This window comes from Dunckerocampus dactyliophorus, chromosome 1 (assembly GCF_027744805.1).
Source record: "Dunckerocampus dactyliophorus isolate RoL2022-P2 chromosome 1, RoL_Ddac_1.1, whole genome shotgun sequence".
NCBI lineage: Eukaryota > Metazoa > Chordata > Actinopteri > Syngnathiformes > Syngnathidae > Dunckerocampus > Dunckerocampus dactyliophorus.
Window position 1 is genome coordinate 49,024,222 of NC_072819.1, and position 22,469 is coordinate 49,046,690.

Genomic DNA, 22,469 nt, shown 5'->3' on the forward strand with positions numbered 1-22,469 from the left:
ACCTAAACCTACCATAAACATTCTGGACTGTTCATATGTTTGTAAGGGGGTAACATTACAACACAGGGAATCTAATTTCTATAATATTACCCTTTGAGAAGATATACTTGTATATTATAATACATAATAAAAGCGACCTGTAGTATTTGACATATTTTGGACGTACGCACCCCCTAGGAGGTAGTGGCTGTGGTCTCTGTGGGAGCGTGCAGGCGTCACTGGAACAAACCATTTAGTTGCTCGGAGTAGGGGGAGGTGAGGCTGTGAACACAGCCACAGGACGCACACAGGTAGGCATAGTCGTGTCGAATTAACTGTATTTATTTTTATCAAACGAGGTACCAGAGTAATGTTGCCGTATGAGTTTATAATTAAGCATAGTGTAAAACGGATCAATTCAGCGTTGACCCCATTTTGCCTTTAGGTGTGTATTTGGTTTCGACAATGATGGTGGACTGTTACATGGGAACAAGGGTGACTATAATTTACTGTCTTGGCTGCTGTGACTGTAATTCAGTGTTTGAGCTTGGTTTTAATTTGCTAGAGAGTGTTAGAATAGTGTTCGGTGTTAATATCAGGCTTGTGTCATCACATGTCCTTGCGGGTGGGAGGGAGTGGGGTGATAACTAGCGACATTTTGCCAAAAAGCCTCACAACTGACTGTTCACCATCTGCAGTAGCTGCCAGCAGTGCCACGATAATGCTGGGTGTACATTTTTTTTAAATATTTTTTTTAATGATTTTTGATAATGGTGAGAGTTGATTATCGTTCAAAGATATTATTTTTTCTAATGGAGAAAATAATATTTGGTCAAAGTCATGCATTGTAAATATCATTTGCTTTGTAGTTAGAAGCTGTTCCAGATTCACGCTGCCAATTTGGAAACAACGAGCATTTTTTCATTTTAGCTTCATCCTGAAATTTCACCCGAAAGCCAAATATCCCTAACTTGTGAGTTAGCTTCCAAGATTGTTGCTCAACTGATTCCATCTTTACATACATCATACCTTGCAGGAATAGATTCAGTCCTTTTTGAACCTAATCCTAATGTTAAATACTTAATCCAAGTTCACACCAAAGGGACACTCCAGTTTAGTCTGATGTGAAAAATGGTACTACATTTTGTGGTGGTTATTCATGAAATCTGAACAGAGCTGCTATAAAAACAGAAGGTCATAGCATTCTAGCATTTGTGGCCCGCAGCACATTCTAAAAATATAATTGAACAAGAAGACTGAAAAAAAAAGTTGTAATTTAACGATAAAAGTCACATATAATCAGGAAAAAAACAACATTTTAGTAGTATGAAGTTGAATTATTAAAGAAAAAAAGATGCCTTTTTTTTGAAGTTGTAATGTTATGAGAGACAAACAAAACAACAAAGTTGTAATTTTTGGAAAATTTAGTTGCTGGAAACGTTATAATGTGACAGGAATGAAGTTAAAAGAAGATGGGTTTTAAGTTATAATGACGAGAAGAACATTGACAAGACGAAATTTGAAATATTTGGACATAAAAAAAAGCCAATGGGAAAAGCAGCTGTGATTTTACTGGAATAAAGTCATAATATGAAGACAAAATAGTCGTATTCCAATGAGAGAAAAGTTTCCATTTTACGAGAATAAACTTGTTATATTATGAGGAAAAATATACATGAAATAAAAATAAAAGAAATATTAAATATTAAAAGAAAAAACATTATTTTTTTAAAAAGTCGTAAAATTATGAGAAACCAAACAAAATAAAGTTGGATTTTTTGGAAAATTATGCTGGCAGGGAAAAAGTTGCAATATTGCGGAAATAAAGTCAAAATGTTATGGGAATATATCATAATATCATATCATTTTCACCTATATCACAAAGCTGAGATGCAGTTTTTTTTTTAAATATATAAATCTATGTATGTTTGCTTACAAAGTAGCTTTTGCATCCTTTTTTTTTTTTTTGTGACACCCCTGTTCTAGATGATGTGTACACACTGCATAAAGATACCCAAGGCTAACAGGCTCTGCTGCACACTATAGATAAAGGACAGACACCCACAGTAGGGTGTTCTTGAGGGACCACCTAATAGATAAGGCAGGCAAAGCAATGGTTAAACTTAGACAGTAATTCTCATCGTTGCTGAAAGGAAAAATGTGCTCGCGCCTTTCACTTTCATTTTGAGTCATATATTCGACTTGACACGGCACTGCTGGATGCCAAGCAGGATGTAGTATGTAAGTATGAAAAAAACTAACTTTTTTTTATGAACAAAACTTAAATACAGTCCAAACTGTATTTGGTACTCCCCAGATTTCATATCATTTGTTTTTTGTTGAAAATTGATGCTAAAATGTTGGCTGTTTTTGTATTGCATGTAACAAACTAGTCAGTTTGCCCTATACCAGGGGTCTCAAACTCAATTTACCTGGTGGCCGCTGGAGATAGGGTCTTTGAGTGAGGCTGGGCCACATGAAGTATTGGGATTAGGACTGGGAATCTCAGGGTGCCTCACGATACGGTAAAATACGCGATGCATGGCTCGCGATAACGATAATACCTCGATACGGTGGGGGGGGATTTGTCATAGTTTGTATTTTGCTGCATTCAGCTGGGATAGGCCCCAGCTTACCCGTGACCCCTAATGAGGACGAGCGGTATAGAAAACGGGTGGAATTTTTGCACCATATTTTAACCAGAATACAAGCCGCAATGCTGCTATAAATGACTGTTTTAGTGCGACATACGTATAAACAGGTGTCATTTTAGGTGTCTGACAAACCGTAAACCTAAACTCATTCAGAAAACACAGCATCTCTGGCAGCAGCGACGTATTCACCGGAAAGAGATGGCACAACAACGTAAAACGTAAACTACACACACAATAGAAAAATGAACATTTCGCTTACTAGACAGTTTTCTTCGTGAGCGCGCTGACAAACGAGGTTGTTGTGCATGTCTGTCGTATTTCCATAAAGTCCTTATCCAGCGTTGCCTCGTCCACACTATAAAAGTCAAAGTGAGTCCACACTTTTGATTTTAAAGATGCCGCCATGGCTTTTTTTCTTCTGCTTGCATTTCTTCTGTGGTTTCCACCCAATTTTCTGCCGCTGTTCGGCTGAAAGGTATCGATAATCCATAGTAGGGTTTCATATTGCTATAGTTGGATATATATACACTACCGGTCATGAGTTTTAGAACACTCCAATTTCTTCGGAGGAAAAAGCTACATTGTTAAGCGTTAAGATGGTCTGTCTCTCTTCCATGGTTAATTCCCTTTTTTCTTGCCATTTTTGTAGCAACTAATGACTTTCTCCAGTATAGTGCTGCTCACGAGGGTATAGTACCACAGTGTGTTCCGAACACTGTTTTTTATGCAGACAGAGGAGGTAGTAAGTGCTCAGAAAGAAATTGGAGCACCTGTAGGAATGAGTTGCACCAGCTGCCAAGGTTCGACCAACCTCCGTTTCTGCAGAACAGCTTTAAATTGTTGACCCATTTTGTGTTCGCTGAAACAGGCATTTTTGTATCATTCTGAAATACACATTATTTGTCAGTTTTGGGTAAGTTTACCTTTTTTATTTGACATCTGGGACTTCACCACTTACCTTTGTACCATTTCAAGCTATTTGTTGGACATGAACGACTTGAGTTTCAATAAATAACAGGAAAAAGTTGGGGTGTTCTAAAACTTTTGACCGGTAGTGTCACAACCCTAGTCTGGCGTGATGCCGGCTCCCAGCATGCATTGTCGTAATTGGTTTGTAAAAAGTTGCTGAAGTGTTTAGAGTTGTTTATTATTCTCCACGGTAGTAGTTGCCCATGTCAAGTCACTGGCCGCAAAATATGAAGCAGTGGGCTACAAATGGCCCACGGGTGGCAAGTTTGAGACCCCTGCCCAAGAGGATTAAGGCAGGGCTGGATAACAATGGTGTTAATACTAAATACTGACAATTTGTAAATGCTCACTGTGGGGTGTACTCATTTGTGTTGCCAGCTATTTCAACTATAATTTATTTGAAGCTATTTTCAGAGGACAGTAAACCCATCTCCCGCTATACAAGCTGTACACTGCCTCCTTTAAATTATTTTCAAGTTTCATCTCAATACCGCTGTCCTTTGAAAAGCTATAATAAAATGGTTACTGAAATTTGAGGGATGTACCCAAGTTTAAGAGATATTAGTGGGGTCGGATGTGGGCCGTGGGTCAATTTAAGGTCTAGCTCTGCTTTAAGGGCTCTCCATGTGCGGAGGGTTAAAGGCCACAGCTTTTAACATTGTGATGTGAGTTGCTGGATGAATGGATTATGGGAGTACATTGATATCTTGCACAACTGACAACCAGTGTTGACCTAGCGTACTGCTGTCAGATGATGATTTGTTTATTTGCATACAAGGTGCTGAAATCTTAATACTGTTCCCACCAAGCTGTAGCACCTTCCATCAGAAGGGTCAGGAATGTTCGGGGAAAAATTCTTCTTGAAACGTCTCAATTAGGTGCAGTGGTGTGAAAAAGTGTTTGCGCCCTTCCTGATTTCTTACTTTTTTTGCATGTTTGTCACACATCTACCAGACCATCAAACTAGTTTAATTAAAGTCATTGACAAGACAACTGAACACAAAATGCAGTTTTTAAATGAAACTTTTTATTATTAAGGGGGAACACAAATCCAAAGTTACATGGCCCTGTGTGAAAAAGTGATTTCCCCCTAAAGCTAATTACTGGTTGGGCCCCCTAAGCAACAACAACTGCAATCAAGCGTTTGTGATAACTTGCAATGAGTCTCTTACAGCGCTGGGGAGGAATTTTGGCCCACTCATCTTTGCAGAATTGTTGTCATTCAGCCACATTGGAGGGTTTTCCAGCATGAAGCACCTTTTTAAGGTCATGCCACAGCATCTCAATAGGATTCAGGTCAGGATTTTGACTAGGCCACTCCAAAGTCTTCATTTTGTTTTCCTTCAGCCATTCAGAGGTGGACTTGCTGGTGTGTTTTGGATCATTGTCCTGCTGCAGAACCTAAGTTGGTTTCAGCTTGACTCCAAAGGAGTCAGTGCCTCACCAGCCACTGAAAGTGACCGTGTCTCTATGCAATAATCTCACAGAGCAGTGGGGTAACCAAGTCATTATTGATTGAATTTTTGGAATTCTGTCAAATTATGACCATTCTCACCTTGTGGTGCTCACACACGTCCTACAGAAAACACAAAGTACAAATGGGAGGAAAAAAGACCCAAACTTAAACCACCACAATATAATTTTTTTCTTTGCACGCATCTTGCAAACATGTTTCTAGGTTGGTCATCTCACTTGTATTACTTTCTCTCTTCCAAGTCTGTACGTTTGCGTCTCTGCCTGAACCAGTGATGACTGACAGCAAAGTCCAACAAGGAGGCGCACTCAAGCAGACGCTAATCTACAAAGATGGCCTGCATGCCAGGGGCCAGTGGGCTAGCAAGGCTGAGTTCCTTCTGGCCGTGGCGGGGCAGATCATCGGCCTGGGCAATGTGTGGAGGTTCCCTTACTTGTGCTACAAGAACGGAGGAGGTAAAGCATGAGGGAAAGCAGTGCAGGAGTGGCGCAATATAAATGGACTTTCACTGTTATCTAATAATCACATCCTTTTTTTATTTCATTCATAGACATCAGTGAAAAGTACTTTGTTTCTCTGTTCAGGTGTGTTCTTTGTACCTTACCTTTTGTTCCTGGTGCTATGTGGCATCCCACTGTTCCTCCTGGAGACTTCACTGGGCCAGTACACCAGCTTGGGAGGGGTCAGTGCCTGGAGATCAGTGTGTCCATTATTTGGAGGTACAGTACATGTGTGTTGTACTTTATGTAATAATCAAGCAGGTCAATGAATCAGTAATAATGCTGTTTAAACAGTAGCATTTTTCATTGCTATCATTTATTTTTTGTCCAAATTATATACTATTATTAAGTCTTGCCAAAACCTCACAAACACACAACATGTTTTACTCACAGACAAACTCAGTGTGGTTTGCAAACACGAAACATCATTCACACATGAATGCGTTATGTTTGGCAAGTAAGAAACGTACCGATCCAACAAATCCTGCTTCAGAAACAAATACAGAAGAAACATATTTCTTCACTTACAAAAAATATCCATCAACTGCAAACTAAAATCTTTCAAGCACAAAAAGTATCCTACAAAAACAGAGCAACCTTCAAGTACAAAAAACAATTCTACAACCGCAAAAAACTGTCACATGACTCTTGGCACAATTTTACCAATGTCATGTGACTTTTGGGACTAATTTTAATGCACTCTGATCCACACACAAATACTTTCTGATTGAAACGGCGGTAAAGATAGCAATATATTCAGATTCGAACTTCCAGGATCAATAACTCCCAAGCGAATGTTTGTTAGACAACAAACGTATGAATATGTAAGCATTTGTGTGTGCATCAGAGTGCAGTCGTGTGTGGATCTGCAAGGCGGAAAATTACTGCCAAAAGTCACGTGACAGTTTTTCATACTTGTATAATTGTTTTTTTTCTACTTGAAGAATATTTTTTGACCTTGGAAGATTTTAATTTGTACTTTAAGGCTATTTTTCCTGCGATTGGCTGGCGACCAGTCCAGGGTGTACCCCGCCTCTCGCCCCAAGTCAGCTGGGATAGGCTCCAGCATACCCCCCTGACCCTAGTGAAGATAAGCGGCATAATAGAAGATGTTCCTTTGTACGTGTAAAACATGCTGTATTTGTTTGTGAAGCAGGATGTACAGTATTTGCTTGATGGGTACGTTTCTTATTTGCAAAACAAAATGCATTAGCTTGTGGATGGGTGTTTTGTATTTGTAAACCACACTGAGGTTATTTGTGAATTGTTGGGTGTGAGTAAAACATGTTTTGTGTGTCTCTGAGGTTTTGGCATGAATTAAAGTGGATTAAATCGCACATCATTGAAGAAATAACTGGAAAAAATAACACACACTGCCACGGGACGCATGCCACTTTGACAAACGGTCGAAAAATCACAATACTCCTGAACAGTGCTACACACGTAACTGCCAGATTGCTGTTCCTCAGAGACAGTAATAACAAGGCAGTGTAGTGGTCTTATTTGTGGTCTTAAATGGAGCTTGTGCGTAAGCCAAGGACCACCTGTGTATGAAATACGGCTTTACACCAATTGAATTTCATGTTTTTTGTACAGAAGTGTGTGCTTACTGGCTAATGTACCGTCACTGCTCACCAGGTGGCAATAAAAGCAGCCTGTTCCATCTTCTTTATCTGCCTGCAGGTCTCGGCTATGCCAGTCAGGTGATGATCCTGCATGGATGTGTGTACTACATCGTCATTCTGGCCTGGGCTCTCTTCTACCTGTCATACAGCTTTCACGCAGAGCTGCCTTGGTCGCACTGTAACAACTCGTGGAACACTGGTCGGTTAGCAGGAAACTGCAGTTGAGTTGGAATACACAGTTAAGTGCAGTAACATGGGTTTCTCCTTCCAGAGGCGTGTTTCCTGTTTGACTATCGCAACCACACCGGCAATGTGAGCAGCCTGCCTGAGAATGCCACTTCCCCTGTGATAGAGTTTTGGGAGTGAGTGTATCCTCACTGATGTTATTGGTTGTATGTTTAAGTTTTAATAGTAGTAACATCTGTGTGTGTGTGGGTGTGTGTGTGTGTGTGTGTGTGTGTGTGTATGTGTGTGTGTTTGTGTTGTAGGAGAGAGGTGCTCCACCTGTCCAATAGCTTAGACCAGCTCGGTCCAATTAATTGGAAGCTAGCGGTGTGTCTCGGCGTTGTCTGGCTCGTTTGTTACTTCTGTGTGTGGAAGGGCGTCAAATCCACAGGGAAGGTGAATCACCTACACAGACTCAATAGTAATCAATGGTGTAGAAATGAAGCTTGGATATGCTTTAGAGTGACTTGTACAGAACTCAACACACAGCCTCCAGTAAGTAACAAGATCATTTTTTTCCTGCCTACAGACAAGCACAGTGGTGGTAGAGTAACAGTCTGGGGATGCATGAGTGCTCCCGGAGCTGCCATTCATTGGCCGAAACATGAATTGCAACATGTCAAGTGACATTCTGAAGCAGTGATGCTCACTCAAAAATATTGACACTCAGGACACAATTTGGACATCAGTGTTGCCAGTCACTCAGACTACTCAAAGTTATATCCAAGTTTCATTTCTGCTGTATAACCCCTACAGAATATATACTGTAGTAATAAACCGGTTGCTGAAATGCAAGGGGTCCTCAGTTATGTGAAATACTGTATCTGTTGCATCCCACCGCCCTGCGTTTAGTTCTCATTCTTTTTGCCTCATTCATGACCTGATCCCTGAATACTGTTGACTTTCTAGGTGGTGTACCTCACAGCCACCTTTCCATATGTGATGCTGTTTGTGCTTCTGGTGCGTGGTGCCACCCTCCCTGGAGCAGCCCAGGGCATCATCTACTACCTCAAACCCAACCACACTCGCTTGGCAGACCCAGAGGTACAAAAACAGATTTTTTTCCCCATAAATATAAACTTTATGTTTTTCATCGCTGTTGTAGCCAGTGGAAGTCAGATAATGTCTTATATTACAGAATGGACACCGAGCATCACCGCAGCAGGGCGGTTGTGCTAACACAAGTAACAGTACAGTGGAAAACACACTTCTGGGGGGGGACGTTGTTCGGATTGTCACATTTTTTATTTAAGGAATTATGAAAGAGTCAAATGTTTTACAAAACTTTGAAACTTTTGTACTTCAAAACTGTTATTGTCGCCATATTGTATTGAGCAGCCAGTTTTTTTCTTGTATTTGACCTGTTTTTTTTATGTATGTCCTGGGTAAACTCTGACAAAGCAGGTGTCATGGATGCTAGCTGGTGCAGCTGTGCGAGAGCACGTTGGTAAACCTTGACGCTTTAAGAGTCTCGTTGGACATCGAGTTGACATTTCAGGGCTTTTAACTCGACAGCTCCTGCTCTCAACACTCAATATGCGGACCCTGGTTTGAGCCCAGGCAGAACGGGGGGCTTGCTCGACCAGACGGGTTAGACAAGGACTGTTCTAGGGCTGTCTGAGTTGACTTTCATTTGTTACATTTTGCCCATAGTCGACTAAACGTCGAAAGCTTTTTGTTGTTCTGCCTCAAGTCAAACACACGCATCATTTTTAGTTCTTTATTAACACAAATGAGGCTGATTTTGTATGACAATAGGCTATGTACAATAAAAACAAATACAAGCTATGTAAAATGTACGCTCAGCAGCAGGCAATGGCACCCCCCCTTGATCACATGACATGTTCATATAACTGGACTGCGAGGTTGATGCTCGAATAAGATCCCTCCGAATAGAATTGTTGAATAGCGGGCGATTCTAAGACACCCCTAGACTGTTCCTCTGACACCCTCCCATCAGCTGCTAACATGTACCTTTGTTTTTTTTATTTTCTCATCTCTCTGTAGGTATGGATGGATGCAGGTACCCAGATATTTTTCTCTTATGGAATCTGTTTGGGGAGTCTCACAGCGCTCGGCAGTTACAACAAATACAACAATGATTGTTATAAGTGAGACACTTTATCATACAGTCATATACATAGTATATATAACTAGTATATACAGTGGTGTGAAAACGTGTTTGCCCCCTTCCTGATTTCATATTTTTTTCCATGTTTGTCACACTTATATGTTTCAGATTATTAATTAAAATATTAGTCAATGACAACACAACTGAACACAAAATGCAGTTTTTCAATGCAAGGGAGAAAAAGTGATTGCCTCCTAAAGCTAATAAGTGGTTGGCCCCCCTTAGCAGCAACAACTGCAATCAAGCGTTTGTGATAACTTGCAATGAGTCTCTTACAGCGCTGGGGAGGGATTTTGGCCAACTCATCTTTGCAGAATTGTTGTCATTCAGCCACATTGGAGGCTTTTCCAGCATGAAGCAGCTTTTTAAGGTCATGCCACAGCATCTCAGTAGGATTCAGATCAGGACTTGGACTAGGCCACTCCAGAGTCTTGATTTTGTTTTTCTTCATCCATTCAGAGGTGGACTTGCTGGTGCGTTTTGGATCATTGTCCTCCTGCAGAACCCAGCTTGGTTTCAACTTAAGGTCACCAACAGTTGGCCGGACATTCTCCTTCAGGATTTTTTGGTAGACAGCAGGATTAATGGTTCCATTTATCACAGCAAGTCTTCCATGTCCTGAAGCAGCAAAACAGCCCCAGACCATCACACTACCACCACCATATTTTACTGTTGTTATGATGTTCTTTTTCTGAAATGCGGCGTTACTTTTACGCCAGATGTAATGGGACACACACCTTCCAAAAAGTTTAACTTTTGTCTCGTCAGACCACTGAGTATTTTCCCAAAGGTCTTGGGGATCATCAAGATGTTTTCTGGCAAAACTGAGACGAGCCTTAATGTTGTTTTTGTTCAGCAGTGGTTTTCATCTTGGAACTCTGCCATGCAGGCCGTTTTTGCCCAGTGTCTTTCTTATGGCGGAGTCATGAACACTGACCTAAACTGAGGCAAGTGAGGCCTGCAGTTCTTTGGAGGAAGTTGTTGTGGGGTCTTTTGTGACCTCTTGGATAAGTCGTTGTTGCGCTTTTGGGGTCATTTTGGTTGGCCAGCCACTCCTGGGAACGTTCACCACTGTTCCATGTTTTGGCCATTTGTGGATAATGGCTGTCACTGTGGCTCGCTGGAGTCCCAAAGCTTTAGAAATGGCTTTATAACCTTTTCCACACTCACAGATCTTAATCTCAGTTATGTTTTAACAAGGGGGGCAATCACTTTTTTACACATTGCCATGTAGCATTGGATTTTTTTTCTCCCTTAATAATAAAAAGTTTCATTTAAAAACTGCATTTTGTGTTCAGTTGTGTTGTCATTGACTAATATTTAAATTTGTTTGATGATCTGAAACATTTAAGTGTGACAAAAATCAGGAGGTCAGGCAAACACCTTTTCACACCCCTGTATGTACACTATATATAGATATACATTTAGCCACACAAGTGTCAGTTCAAGCAAGACTTAGACTTCAGGCTGACCATGCTCTGTGAAATGGTAGAAGTGGCTGCTCGGATGGCTTCCAGAAGGAATGAGTGGAATTGCCCAAAAAAACACAATCTGACACAGCCACACCTTTAAAGAAAAGCTTCTGCTGCCACGTTTTCCCACACTCAACAGAGTTGTGCACGGAAACAGCCAAGCACTTAACTGTTGCAAGCCCATCAATTCATTCCATATCCTTCCAGATACACTTACGTGTATTCTTAGTAGGTACTCGGACTGTGTTGCCATCCCAAATCATTTTTCTTTGTGTGTGTGCAGGGACTCTTTCCTTTTGTGCCTCTTGAACAGTAGCACCAGTTTCCTGGCAGGGTTCGCCATCTTCTCAGTACTGGGCTTCATGGCAAAGGAGCAAGGCGTGGATATCGCCACTGTGGCTCAATCGGGTAAAAACACATTATTAACGACATACTGCCCCAAATTGGCTGACACTGGTATTTGTATGCTACACGGCCATACAGTTACAGTATGTCCAGAAAACCGTCCAGGTGTGATTACATGTACACTTTCAGCTGTAATTGAAGAGGTTTCACAACCATTGAATGCGGAACACTTCCAATTTCAGGGGTTCAGTATTTCAAAAGTTGACGTGATGCCATTGTCCGTTGGGATACATTGTGGTTGTCTACGACCAGTGTTATATGTTTTTCTGGTTGTGTGTCCTCACAGGTCCTGGCCTTGCCTTTATCGCTTTCCCCAGAGCTGTAGCAATGATGCCTCTTCCACAACTCTGGGCCGTCTGCTTCTTCCTCATGATCATCATGCTGGGACTGGACACACAAGTGGGTCTTAATCACACTTGCACACACCTACCGGGTCGCTATTGTAAATCACTTTCCATGTCCCTGTGTAATGTGTCGCATCATAACCAAAAATCGTCCGCGGACGTGTCTCCTCACTGTGGTCCAGTTTGTGAGTCTGGAGGCGTTGATGACGTCTGTGACCGACTTGTACCCCCATCTGATCAGACGTGGACACCGGCGGGAGCTGCTGCTGCTGTTTGTCTGCGTCGTCTGCTTCCTGATTGGACTGGTCATGGTCACGCCGGTATGATGTAGATATGGTGATCATCTAACCAGTCCTTTTGGGGTTTATCACGTCGAATAGTCAACCTTCTGTGTGTGTGTGTGTGTGCGTGCAGGGTGGTCTGTATGTGTTCCAGATATATGATCATTTCTCCTGCAGTGGAGCCAGCCTGCTGCTTCTCTCCATCTTCCAGTCTATTGCAATTGGCTGGGTCTATGGTAAGAATCCCGTCTTCTCTCCTGTCCCTTTTTTTCCCACCTCATCCTCAAATTGAAAGAGGAAAAAGCATCCCTGTCTACCGTATGAGTACAGATTGTTGCAAATTAAACAGAAAATCTAATAACGAGCAGGGAGAAAATTACGTAAAAATTGTTTTTGTGATTAAATTACTCACACACTCAAGCTTTCCACTTCCTCCTTCCATGTGCATTCCACTCGGAGTCAGTAGACCGAACACGGCTGCAGCTACTCCCTGTTGCAAGGAGACTGGCTCAGAGCCAGGCCCTTTTCTGTCTCCTCTCAATCAGTCCCTGGGCCGCCCTCGCCTCACAGTCTGGTGGCCCCAGGGAGCCACTATTCCTGCCCGACCTGGGCAATGAGGCATTTATATAAGCACAAACAGTGCAAAAACATTGATTTTGTCAATTAGGCTCAGAAAAGTAGTAAAAGAGAAGTCCCCTTCCAGGTGATAATGATTAAGAGGTCAGTGTGAGTGTGTGATGCTGCCACTGAAAAACAAAGAATCCGTTTTTTATGGCTGTCCCAGCAAGAGGTTTTGAAGAGGCGCTGCAGCGATGACTGCTCTGCACTTTTATTTTTATGACGGCGACGGCTTTGGAAACACTTGCAGGTAAATTTATCTTGTCAGTCTCATCTGAGGTGAAACAACAGACCAGAAGAAGATGAATCAGAGCTTGCGTGAGCATGGATGCTTTTTTTGAAATTAAGATTGCTCGTTAAAGAACTATACAGTGGTGTGAAAAAGTGTTTGCCCCCTTCCTGATTTATTATTTTTTTGGTTGTTTGTCACACGTAAATGTTTCACATCATCAAACAAATTTAAATATTAGTCAATGACAACACAACTGAATACAAAATGCAGTTTTTAAATGAAACATTTTATTGGTCCTGTGTGAAAAAGTGATTGCTCCTTAAACCTAATAAGTGGTTGGCCCCCCTTAGAAACAACAACTGCAATCAAGCGTTTGTGATAACTTGCAATGAGTCTCTTACAGCACTGGGGAGGAATTTAGCAGAATTGTTGTCATTCAGCCACATTGGAGGGTTTTCCAGCATGAAGCGCCTTTTTAAGGTCATGCCACAGCATCTCAATAGGATTCAGGTCATGACTTGGACTAGGCCACTCCAAAGTCTTCATTTTGTTTTTCTTCAGCTATTCAGAGGTGTACTTGCTGGTGTGTTTTGGATCATTGTCCTGCTGCAGAACCCAAGTTGGTTTCAGTTTGAGGTCACCAACAGATGGCCGGACATTCTCCTTCAGGGTGTTTTGGTAGACAGCAGAATTCATGCTTCCATTTATCACAGCAAGTCTTCCAGGTCCCAAAGCAGCAAAACAGCCCCAGACCATCACACTACCACCACCGTATTTTGCTTTTGGTATGACGTTTTTTTTCTGAAATTCGGCTTTACTTTTACACCAGATGTAATGGGACACGCACCTTCCTAAAAGTTCAACTTTTGTCTAGTCAGACCACAGAGTATTTTCCCAAAGGTCTTGAGGATCATCAAGGCAAAATTGTTTTCTGGCAAAATTGAGACAAGCCTTAGCTCAATTGTTCAGCAGTGGCTTTGATCTTGGAACTTTTTGCCCAGTGTCTTTCTTATGGTGGAGTCATGAACACTGACCATAAGTGAGGCAAGTGAAGCCTGCAATTCTTTGGTTGGAGTTGTGGGGTCTTTTGTGACCTCTTGTATGAGTCGTTGCTGCACTATTGGGGTCATTTTGGTTGGCCGGCCAGTCCTGGGAAGGTTCACCACTGTTCGGTGTTTTGGCCATTTGTGGATAATGGCTCTCACTGAGGTTCGCTGGAGTCCCAAAGCTTTAGAAATGGCTTTATAACTTTTTCCAGACTAATAGAGCTCAATTAATCTTAGTTAAACTAAAATCACTTTTTCACACAGGGCCATGTAGGGTTTTTTCTCCATTAATAATAATAGTTTTCATTAAAAAAACTGCATTTTTTGTTGAGTTGTGTTGTCACTGACTAATATTTTACTTGATGACTTAATGATCTGAAACATTTAAGTATGACAAACAATGCGAAAAAATAAGGACTCTGGAAGGGGGCAAACACTTTTTCACACCACTCTAATGTCCTATCTATGTGTGTCTTTTTCCTCTCATTTTGGTGGTAAAATTTATTCTAAATCCTTTTAGCTAACCACAACCACTCCATTTTTCTTTTTGCCCAAAGGTGCTGAGCGTTTCAGTTCCAACATCAGGGACATGACGGGCCACGACCCCCTGCTTCTCTTCAAGCTGTGCTGGAAATACCTGACGCCAGCCGTGTGCACTGTGAGTGACCTGTTATTAATTTGATATATATATATATGTATATATATATATATATATATATATATGTATATATCTACAGCGGAACCTCAGTTTTCGTCTGAAGCGTGAGTTTTTATCTGAGGATATGGGAGTCTAAATAACCAAAGAATATGAACCGGTGACATTTATTCCTGACAAAAGGATCTACTACAGACGTCCGGGCCTATAACAGTCCCTGTATGCCTACTACTAAGCGGGTCTTACAACAGCGCAGCTGGAATAAGCACCCTTTCTTTCCCTGCCCGGCATTTTATACATTTTTAGATTGTGTAGGATGCAGGAAGTCTGGCGATCGTGGACCAATCAGCTCGTGCAGGGGGCTGTTGACGTCAACCAATCAGCTCTTGGAGGGGGTTGGCGACATCGACCATGACGTAGACCAATCAGCTCCTGCCATTGCCTCCTTTCATGCTGATTTACCTCCGTGTCTGCAGCGTCAATGTGGCGCCTGAATTCGAAAGCCCCGAGCACTTCCTGCTTTGATAAGACAACAGTACAGACCTACACAAAAGGGGGGATGGTTTACCTGCAAGGCGACCACTACATCTCAATGCAGATGCAAATTCACAACACAATACAAAAGGAAGAAGAAGCCAGTGACAAAACATTCATACACCTACACGTCCCAGCCCGTTCCAAATTGTCAGACGAAAACCGAAACGTACAAAAACCGAATCCATTGTTTCCATAAGAAATCATGCAAATCCAGTTTTGCCACTTGCAACTTTTTTTGCAGCCATTTAAATTTAAAAAGCACAGATATGTCTAACATTCAGAATTACGCAGTGTGCCTGCACACCTTACCAGCCAACCGGCGCACTGCGTATTTTTGGAGGAAGGAAGGAGACAGATGCAAAGTTGTTCGTTGTTCTGTGCGCCTTCTATGGAAAAAATAAACCACCTACACACAATATAGACGATGAAAGGATTGCCTGGCCGCAGTCTGTCTATGCTGTAGTGTCCCAACTCCAAAAGAACCCCGATGCTTCCTTCACAGAGATCGCGTCACCAACGCGTAGATTTTTTTGGGGGAACTCTGCTAGTTTGTTGCATTTTTTTAGCAACAATTTTAGACCAAAACTGAATCCTACCCAACACGTATTTATGCGTCTTTTATGCGTTTTTTTGCGCGAGAGGCAAAAAGAGGTTATGACGCACTTAATAGATGTCACTGTCACTGCAGTTTTAAGCCACAAGGTGGCAGAAGTGCATTTGATAAGAGTGCGGCATGGCTCATTTGCATGTATTAGCAGCAGTGGAAGCACATGGAGGAGTAGCCTGCAGAAGAGTACGCATCGCAGGGCAATTTTAACGCATGCACGCACACACCCACACGTGCACACACACAGTTTAGTTCCAAATATGAAAATTGTAAATAGTTCTTGGTGTTATATTTTTAAATTGTTATTTTGATGTAAAACAAAAAAAATAGTAAAAAAGCTGTTTTTCTCCCTTTTCTTGTTGGGAACTGATGTTTTCCTGAAACCTACCTAAAAAGGTAAAAAGGTAGAACAAACCTTTTTTTTCCTGATGAAAGACAAGAGTCTAGTCTTTCTTTTGTGGGGGTTCCGTCTTTATATAGCCATACAACTCAATATTCTGTGTGCCTTGAAAACCAAAAATGGCTGGGATTGAATGAGTTAATACAGTATATGGAATTGCCATGTGTATTTATAAAATTGGCCTTCCTGTCACCTGTAGGCCACCTTCCTGTTCTCCCTGGTGTGTTGGTCTCCACTGAGCTTCGGGAACGGCCTCGTTGCTCCAGGTTGGGCAACGGCGCTCGGCTGGCTCCTCACCCTCTCCTCCGTGTCTCTGCTCCCTGTCTGGGCCATCTACGCTCTCGCCGTGACGCCCGGCACCCTCGCGCAGGTTCTTTATTATGCTACTTGATAGCGACAATTCAAACGTTGTTTGTGCAACTAATGTGTGGGTTTTTTTCACCGCCATAGCGCTTTCAACGTCTGTGCAACCCCACCACGAACTCGCCACAGGTGTTCGAACACTTCTCCGGCATCTCGACCGCCTACAGCCCTGCACTTAAGCTCACCGAGAAGCCAAAGGACGCAATCAGCGACGTCATCCAGGACTACGTGGCTTAGTGGCGTTCCAGGATGCGCATGCAGGTGTGATGAAAGAGAGGTTGGATCCTCAAGCACCGCGTCCACCAAGCATTACAGTTAGTTTCACTTTGGAATTGCATAACCATTATTGTTTGTTCGTCATGACGCATTGACTTTGTCAAAAATGAGGGTAGCAAAATACGTGATGGTGCACTCATCATGTGCTGTCTCTTAATTAGACCACATGCATGTGGGGAAACAGCAAAACCATCCATTTCATAAAATTCGGGATGCTCCGATCAGGGTTTTATGCTGCCGATTCCGTCGGCTGACTGAGATCAGCCGATACCAATCACCTGGATTCACTTTTTATTTGTTTATGATGAGTGGTATTGGCCAGGGGCGCCATATGCGGGGGAAAGTTGGGAAAATTCCAAGTCAGGGGCCCCCAAAAAAAGGTAATTATTAAAAATAAAGTACAGTAGTACCTCGCATAACGTAAACCTCCTTTTACGTAAATTCCACTGAACGTAAAGAATTTATGTAAAGTTTTTGCATCGTATTACGTAAGAAATTCCATATAACGCAAAGCGTCAAGTCGGTGCAAGTTCAGAAATTAGATTTGAATAGCTCGCGCGACAGAGAGAGAGAAACATTTTCGATGACTAACAGAGTACACTTGGTGACACCTTCTGACTCTTCACGCTCTCATTGGCTGATTATCGGGGCACCGCCTTCCCTCTCATCTCATTGGCTGATTATCGGGGCACCACCTTCACTCTCATCTCATTGGCTGATTATCGGGGCACCGCCTTCGCTCTCATCTCATTGGCTGATTATGGGGGCACCACCTTCACTCTCATCTCATTGGCTGATTATTGGGGCACCGCCTATGCTCTCATCTCATTGGCTGATTTATCCAGCACGTACATGAGTTTGTGTGAGAGACAGGCTTCTCCCTTCAACCTCCCTTCCTCTTTGTAGTCGCCCTTAAACTAGTTGATTGTTTTTGTTTTTCAGTTTTATTCATTTACAGTAATCCTTTTTATTACCTTATTTTATATTGGAATGTTACTCTACTATGTTTATGCTAACGTTTTCTTATATTTTCCCACCATATTTGGTGGACTTTGAATATTTTGAAGGGCCAATGGGGTGAGTTTGGGAAGATCTTGGAAGGGATTAGGCTATTTACATGTCTTTTACGCTTGGTATAACATAAAAACTCTATAACGTAAACGTTCTCTGAACGGATTATTTACATCATTTACGTTAAATATATATATTTTTTTTTAACGGGGCCCACAATTCTGCCTGCACCGGTGCTATTGGATATGTGATCTGAAAAAAGCAACCATAAAATGACTTTAATTTCGACAAAACCATATTTTACTTACTTTTTGAAGAGAGCGTACATCACTCGTGGAACTTACAGAGGAAAAGACAACGCCGTTAAAGCGATAGTTCGGATTTTTTCATATGAAGTTGTATTACATCCCCATCAACAGCGACTTTTCCCCCCACCGAATAAAATCAGACCTCACAAATCGCTCCGTGTTATATTTGTCTCCCGCCATCTCCCTGCGCACTGTCGCCTCTCCATTCTTGTGCTCGCATGTTCTTCTGCTGTGGAACACACACGTCAACAAGATGGCCTTACTCTTTACTTGTGTAACCCCAGCGACTACATGGAACGACGTCCTACATCACCAAAATCCAACTTCATGTCAAAAAATCCAATCTGTGCTCCAAGTGAGAGAGCAGTCGGTGGAAACCGGTGTCGTCCACCGCCGAGAAAGGCTGGTCATTTAGTTTGATGAATTCATTCATTTTTTGGATGATTTGCTTAGCCTTCTGACTGTCACGCACACATACAGGCGAGCGTTGACCATGTTAGCTGTCGTGAGCTGCACCGTGGGCCTCGAAAACTCTTCATACTCCGTCAAGTGCTTGTTCTTCAGATGCCTCATTAAATTCAAGCTTTCGCGGCATGTGTTGCAGGAAGCCAAGTTTTTAAGTTCCACACGCCTGCGCAGTGTGAAGGAAAGGGGGGAGGGGACACTACACTGCACCCAAGAGTCGGCACATGCCGATCCTATCCACGGAAATCGGCCGTGGAAATCTGTGGCCAATCGATGGGAGCATCCCTACATAAAATATCTGGGATTACAATGGAGAGGGCATTCAAAGTGTGTAATGATATTGTCAGCACGCATCACTGTACCGTGTATCGTGTTTTCCTGCTGCACACAGCCAGATGCGGTAATCACCACAACCAGATCAGGTTTTTCCAAGGTCAACTGAATTGTAGCGCTTGGTGGACACTTGGCTAAGGACTTTGCACAAAGGCCCCTGATTATCAAGGGATGTAAGAAAAAACACCTCTATATATACCTCTATATGATAAAAAACAGACCAATAAAATATAAGGATATATTTATAGAAAATGTGAATATATGCATCAATTTACTACTTATGTGGCTTATTTTTTTACAACTTTAGGCGTGAAGGATGTCATTGTACTGCCAACAAATGAATGTGCCGTTACTGCTTGCTTCTGTCTGCTTCCTCAAGGTCAGAAGGGAAAGCCTTGATTTGGGGACTCCCATTACAGCTTTAAGCGCCCAGCCACCCTGTGAGCAGCTAACACTCCTTTCCGTGCAATTTCATTGAAGCCACAGGACAGTTAGTCACATTACCAAACCGTTCTTTTGGGGCTCAGCACCGTCGTCGAGCCTTTTTATCTCTGAGAAACGGGGCTAATGTTGGTCTGTTGTCCCTTTGGACACCATGCAACATGTTTTGTAATCTTCATTTAGTTAGTTATGCCTGCATAGGGTGGTTTACATGCCTTACACCAGGGGTCTCAAACTCAATTTCACCGGGGGCCACTGGAGGTAGAGTCTCGGTGAGGCTGGGCCGCATCAAGTATTGGGAGTAGGGCTGGGAATCTCAGGGTACAACTCACAATACATGGCTCACAATAGTGCTAAAGGGCCACCCCTCCCCCTGTCCATGTGATAACACCACTGTTAGTTCAGGGCCCCTGTAAGTATGTAAGTAACACTGAGCTTGCCCGGATGTTGCGGGCTGCAGTTACACTACTCTTTGATGTCACAAATGGCCCGCGGGCCGCGAGTTTGAGACCCCTGCCTTACACGGAACAAATCAAGCTTTTGCGAGTTTTGCATCAGCCCGTGGCGTTTTTTTGTTTCACTCATCAAAAGATATCATCCTGTGGAAAATGCACAAGTTCTATATGCAGTTTCTGTAAAGGGTAGCGGCGTTTGCCTTGTTACCAAATAAGTTCATTTTTAAATGTCAAGCACAGAAGCATCAATATAACTGAATCAGCATTCAAATATTTTGTTTATGTGTTTATGTTTCTTATGTTCTTATTCTTTCATTTGTTTTCTTTCTTTTCTTGGGAGAATGAACAGAATAAGATTTTCATTGCATGGTATAACTGCTGTTTTACTATGCACATGACAATAAAACTCTCTTGATCTTGATCTCTTGATCTTGATCTTGAAATAGGTGTGTGCACAAAAAACACTCCATTTTCACTCTTTGTGATCTCATTTTTGCTGTATTTCAAAAAAGGTTTTTACTCAACCTGATCCTTACTGTGTACTGCTGTTTTCTAATAGTTTTGACACTGCAAAATCGCTGCTTTGACAAGAATGTTGAAATGGCTTTGACACGGCAGCACTCTGTGACTTGGCATGTGAGAATGTGAAAGGTTCACGTGAATCTCTATGAACAGGTCATTTTTCTTGAGCCATTGTGATGAAGACAAACACGGTGACATTTTACAACCCAAAACAGGGTGTTTTTTTTTTTTTGTAATCATTTTGACCAAGTCAAGTTCTGTATTTTTCTAGTTTGTCTGAACATGCGTTTGCATACTTCAAATTACATCTGTCAGAGTGTGTTTTCTGTGTTTTATCTTATAATGGGCCTCTTTTTCAGCTTGTGTCATTGTCTACTTTTTAAAATAAATATATACAGTGTGGACAAAAGGGCGTGTGTCGGGTTCCATATTTGAGAATGCAGGAGATCCCTAACGCTAACGATCAGGACTCTGCATCGGTCCGCCGAAAGGCAAAGCTCTCAATTTACCGGTTGATCTACGTTCCTACCCTCGCATATTGTCATTAACTTTGGGCTCTCCCTTAGAGATAAGATGAGAAACACTCTAATCTGGGAGCAGAGGAGCCGCTCCTCCTCACATCGAGAGGAGCCAGTTGAGGTGGCTCGGGCATCTGGTCCGGATGCCTCTCGGAAGCCTTCCTGGTGAGGTGTTCCGGACATGCCCAGCAGAGATTCGAACCCAGATCTTTCAGATCTCCTGACTGCGTGGTCACCATGCTTACCCCCCACCCCCACAGAGATAGAGTCTTGATGCATAGACGAATTCAAAGCACTTACAATGAAATTCCCCTCATCTGATTTTCATCCTGATGGGAATTACTGGTTTTACCACGCATGAAAGGAGGATGGAGAGTGTGTGTGTGCGTGCAGAGGAGCGGAGGGGATCCTGACACCACCACTTATAGGCAGAGCTTGGTGGTTATGTAAAAGGATTGGCTTGTCAATGAGCTGTATTGGATTCTCTCCTTTCCCAGCCACGGCAGGAAGCGGGCTGCTTCCACACACGTGGCATGGCACGCGGAGGCCTTCGCTAGCTGGTTTGGTGTCATGCAATGCTGTATGCAGCCTGCGGGTTGCTATGTAATTGTGTGTGTGTGTGTGTGTGTGGATAACGTGGGTGGTTTATGTCCATATGGTTGCTTTGGCATACATGGTCTCAGATGATAAGGATTAAAAATCATCCAATGAGTGAGTGTGAGAGATTCAAAGAGGGAGGGAGAGAACATCGTAGGGACGCAAGCCAAAGTGTTGTGTGTGTGTGTCAGTGCACGCACACGCACGCAAACAAGCAGTCGACGTCTGTCTGACATCACAGCGACCTGACCAAACATCCTCTGTCGCACACACAGCTTGTATTTGCTCTGCCTTTACAGGCGTCTTTTACTGCGGCGAATACACTTGACAGTTTGGTGTGAGGGTGAAGCAGCCGGCGGTGGGGGTCTGGACACCAGACTGGAGGACAGACAGAAAATAAAGATGGGGTGAGGAGGAGGCGGGACAATTGCTGGTGGGGGATATATTGCATAACAGCTCAGTGAATTGGACATGCGGTTTACCTCGATACTGGAGCCACTGAGGTGGCCCCCAGCTCAATAAAGCTAATGAGCCCCAACTCAACTGTTTATTGGGAATCTGTGTTTGTGCTCTGTAGTTGCTATTGCCCCATGCCTGTGAATTTTATCATACGGTAATGTGATAGACCGTTGTCCAGGGTCCTGTCCGGTATCCTTGGTAGCTTTGCACAAGTCCACAGCCGGGCATCACGCTGTGTTCCACGTTTGGCTGCACTCCTCCCGTCCTCCGCAGCGCTCACACGCCCACACCTTAGCCCTCCACCTCACAGTCAGACCTGCACCAGGGACTTCGGATTAGAGCGCTGACATGGGCTCTCACCACTTGATGCAACAAAGCCGTAACACAATATGTGCACTGCAGGTTGGAAGTTCTGAGGGAGGCCTCCAGCGGTAATGGCTTCTGTAGGTGACTCAGCGCACGAGCAGCGCCGTGGAACTCTTAAGACTCCTAAAAGAAAAGCCACTCTCAAGTTCTTGTAATTCCCAGACACCAGCGCTGGTGAGGCGTGCGCAGCTGAAACCCTCA

At 42.8% G+C, this 22,469-nt stretch overlaps 1 protein-coding gene across 1 annotated transcript; it reads left to right on the plus strand.

Moving 5' to 3' along the window:
• The first annotated feature begins 239 nt into the window (after positions 1–239).
• Positions 240–20,752, plus strand: LOC129182731 (sodium- and chloride-dependent GABA transporter 2-like). The gene is made up of 15 exons (XM_054779187.1): positions 240–290; positions 5,319–5,531; positions 5,661–5,795; positions 7,260–7,400; positions 7,473–7,563; positions 7,690–7,822; positions 8,336–8,470; positions 9,434–9,537; positions 11,313–11,437; positions 11,721–11,833; positions 11,961–12,098; positions 12,193–12,295; positions 14,513–14,613; positions 16,354–16,524; positions 16,605–20,752. The coding sequence occupies exons 2-15, from the start codon at positions 5,351–5,353 to the stop codon at positions 16,752–16,754; spliced, it is 1,821 nt and encodes a 606-aa protein (XP_054635162.1). The 5' UTR covers positions 240–290; positions 5,319–5,350; the 3' UTR covers positions 16,755–20,752.
• The last annotated feature ends 1,717 nt before the right edge of the window (positions 20,753–22,469 follow it).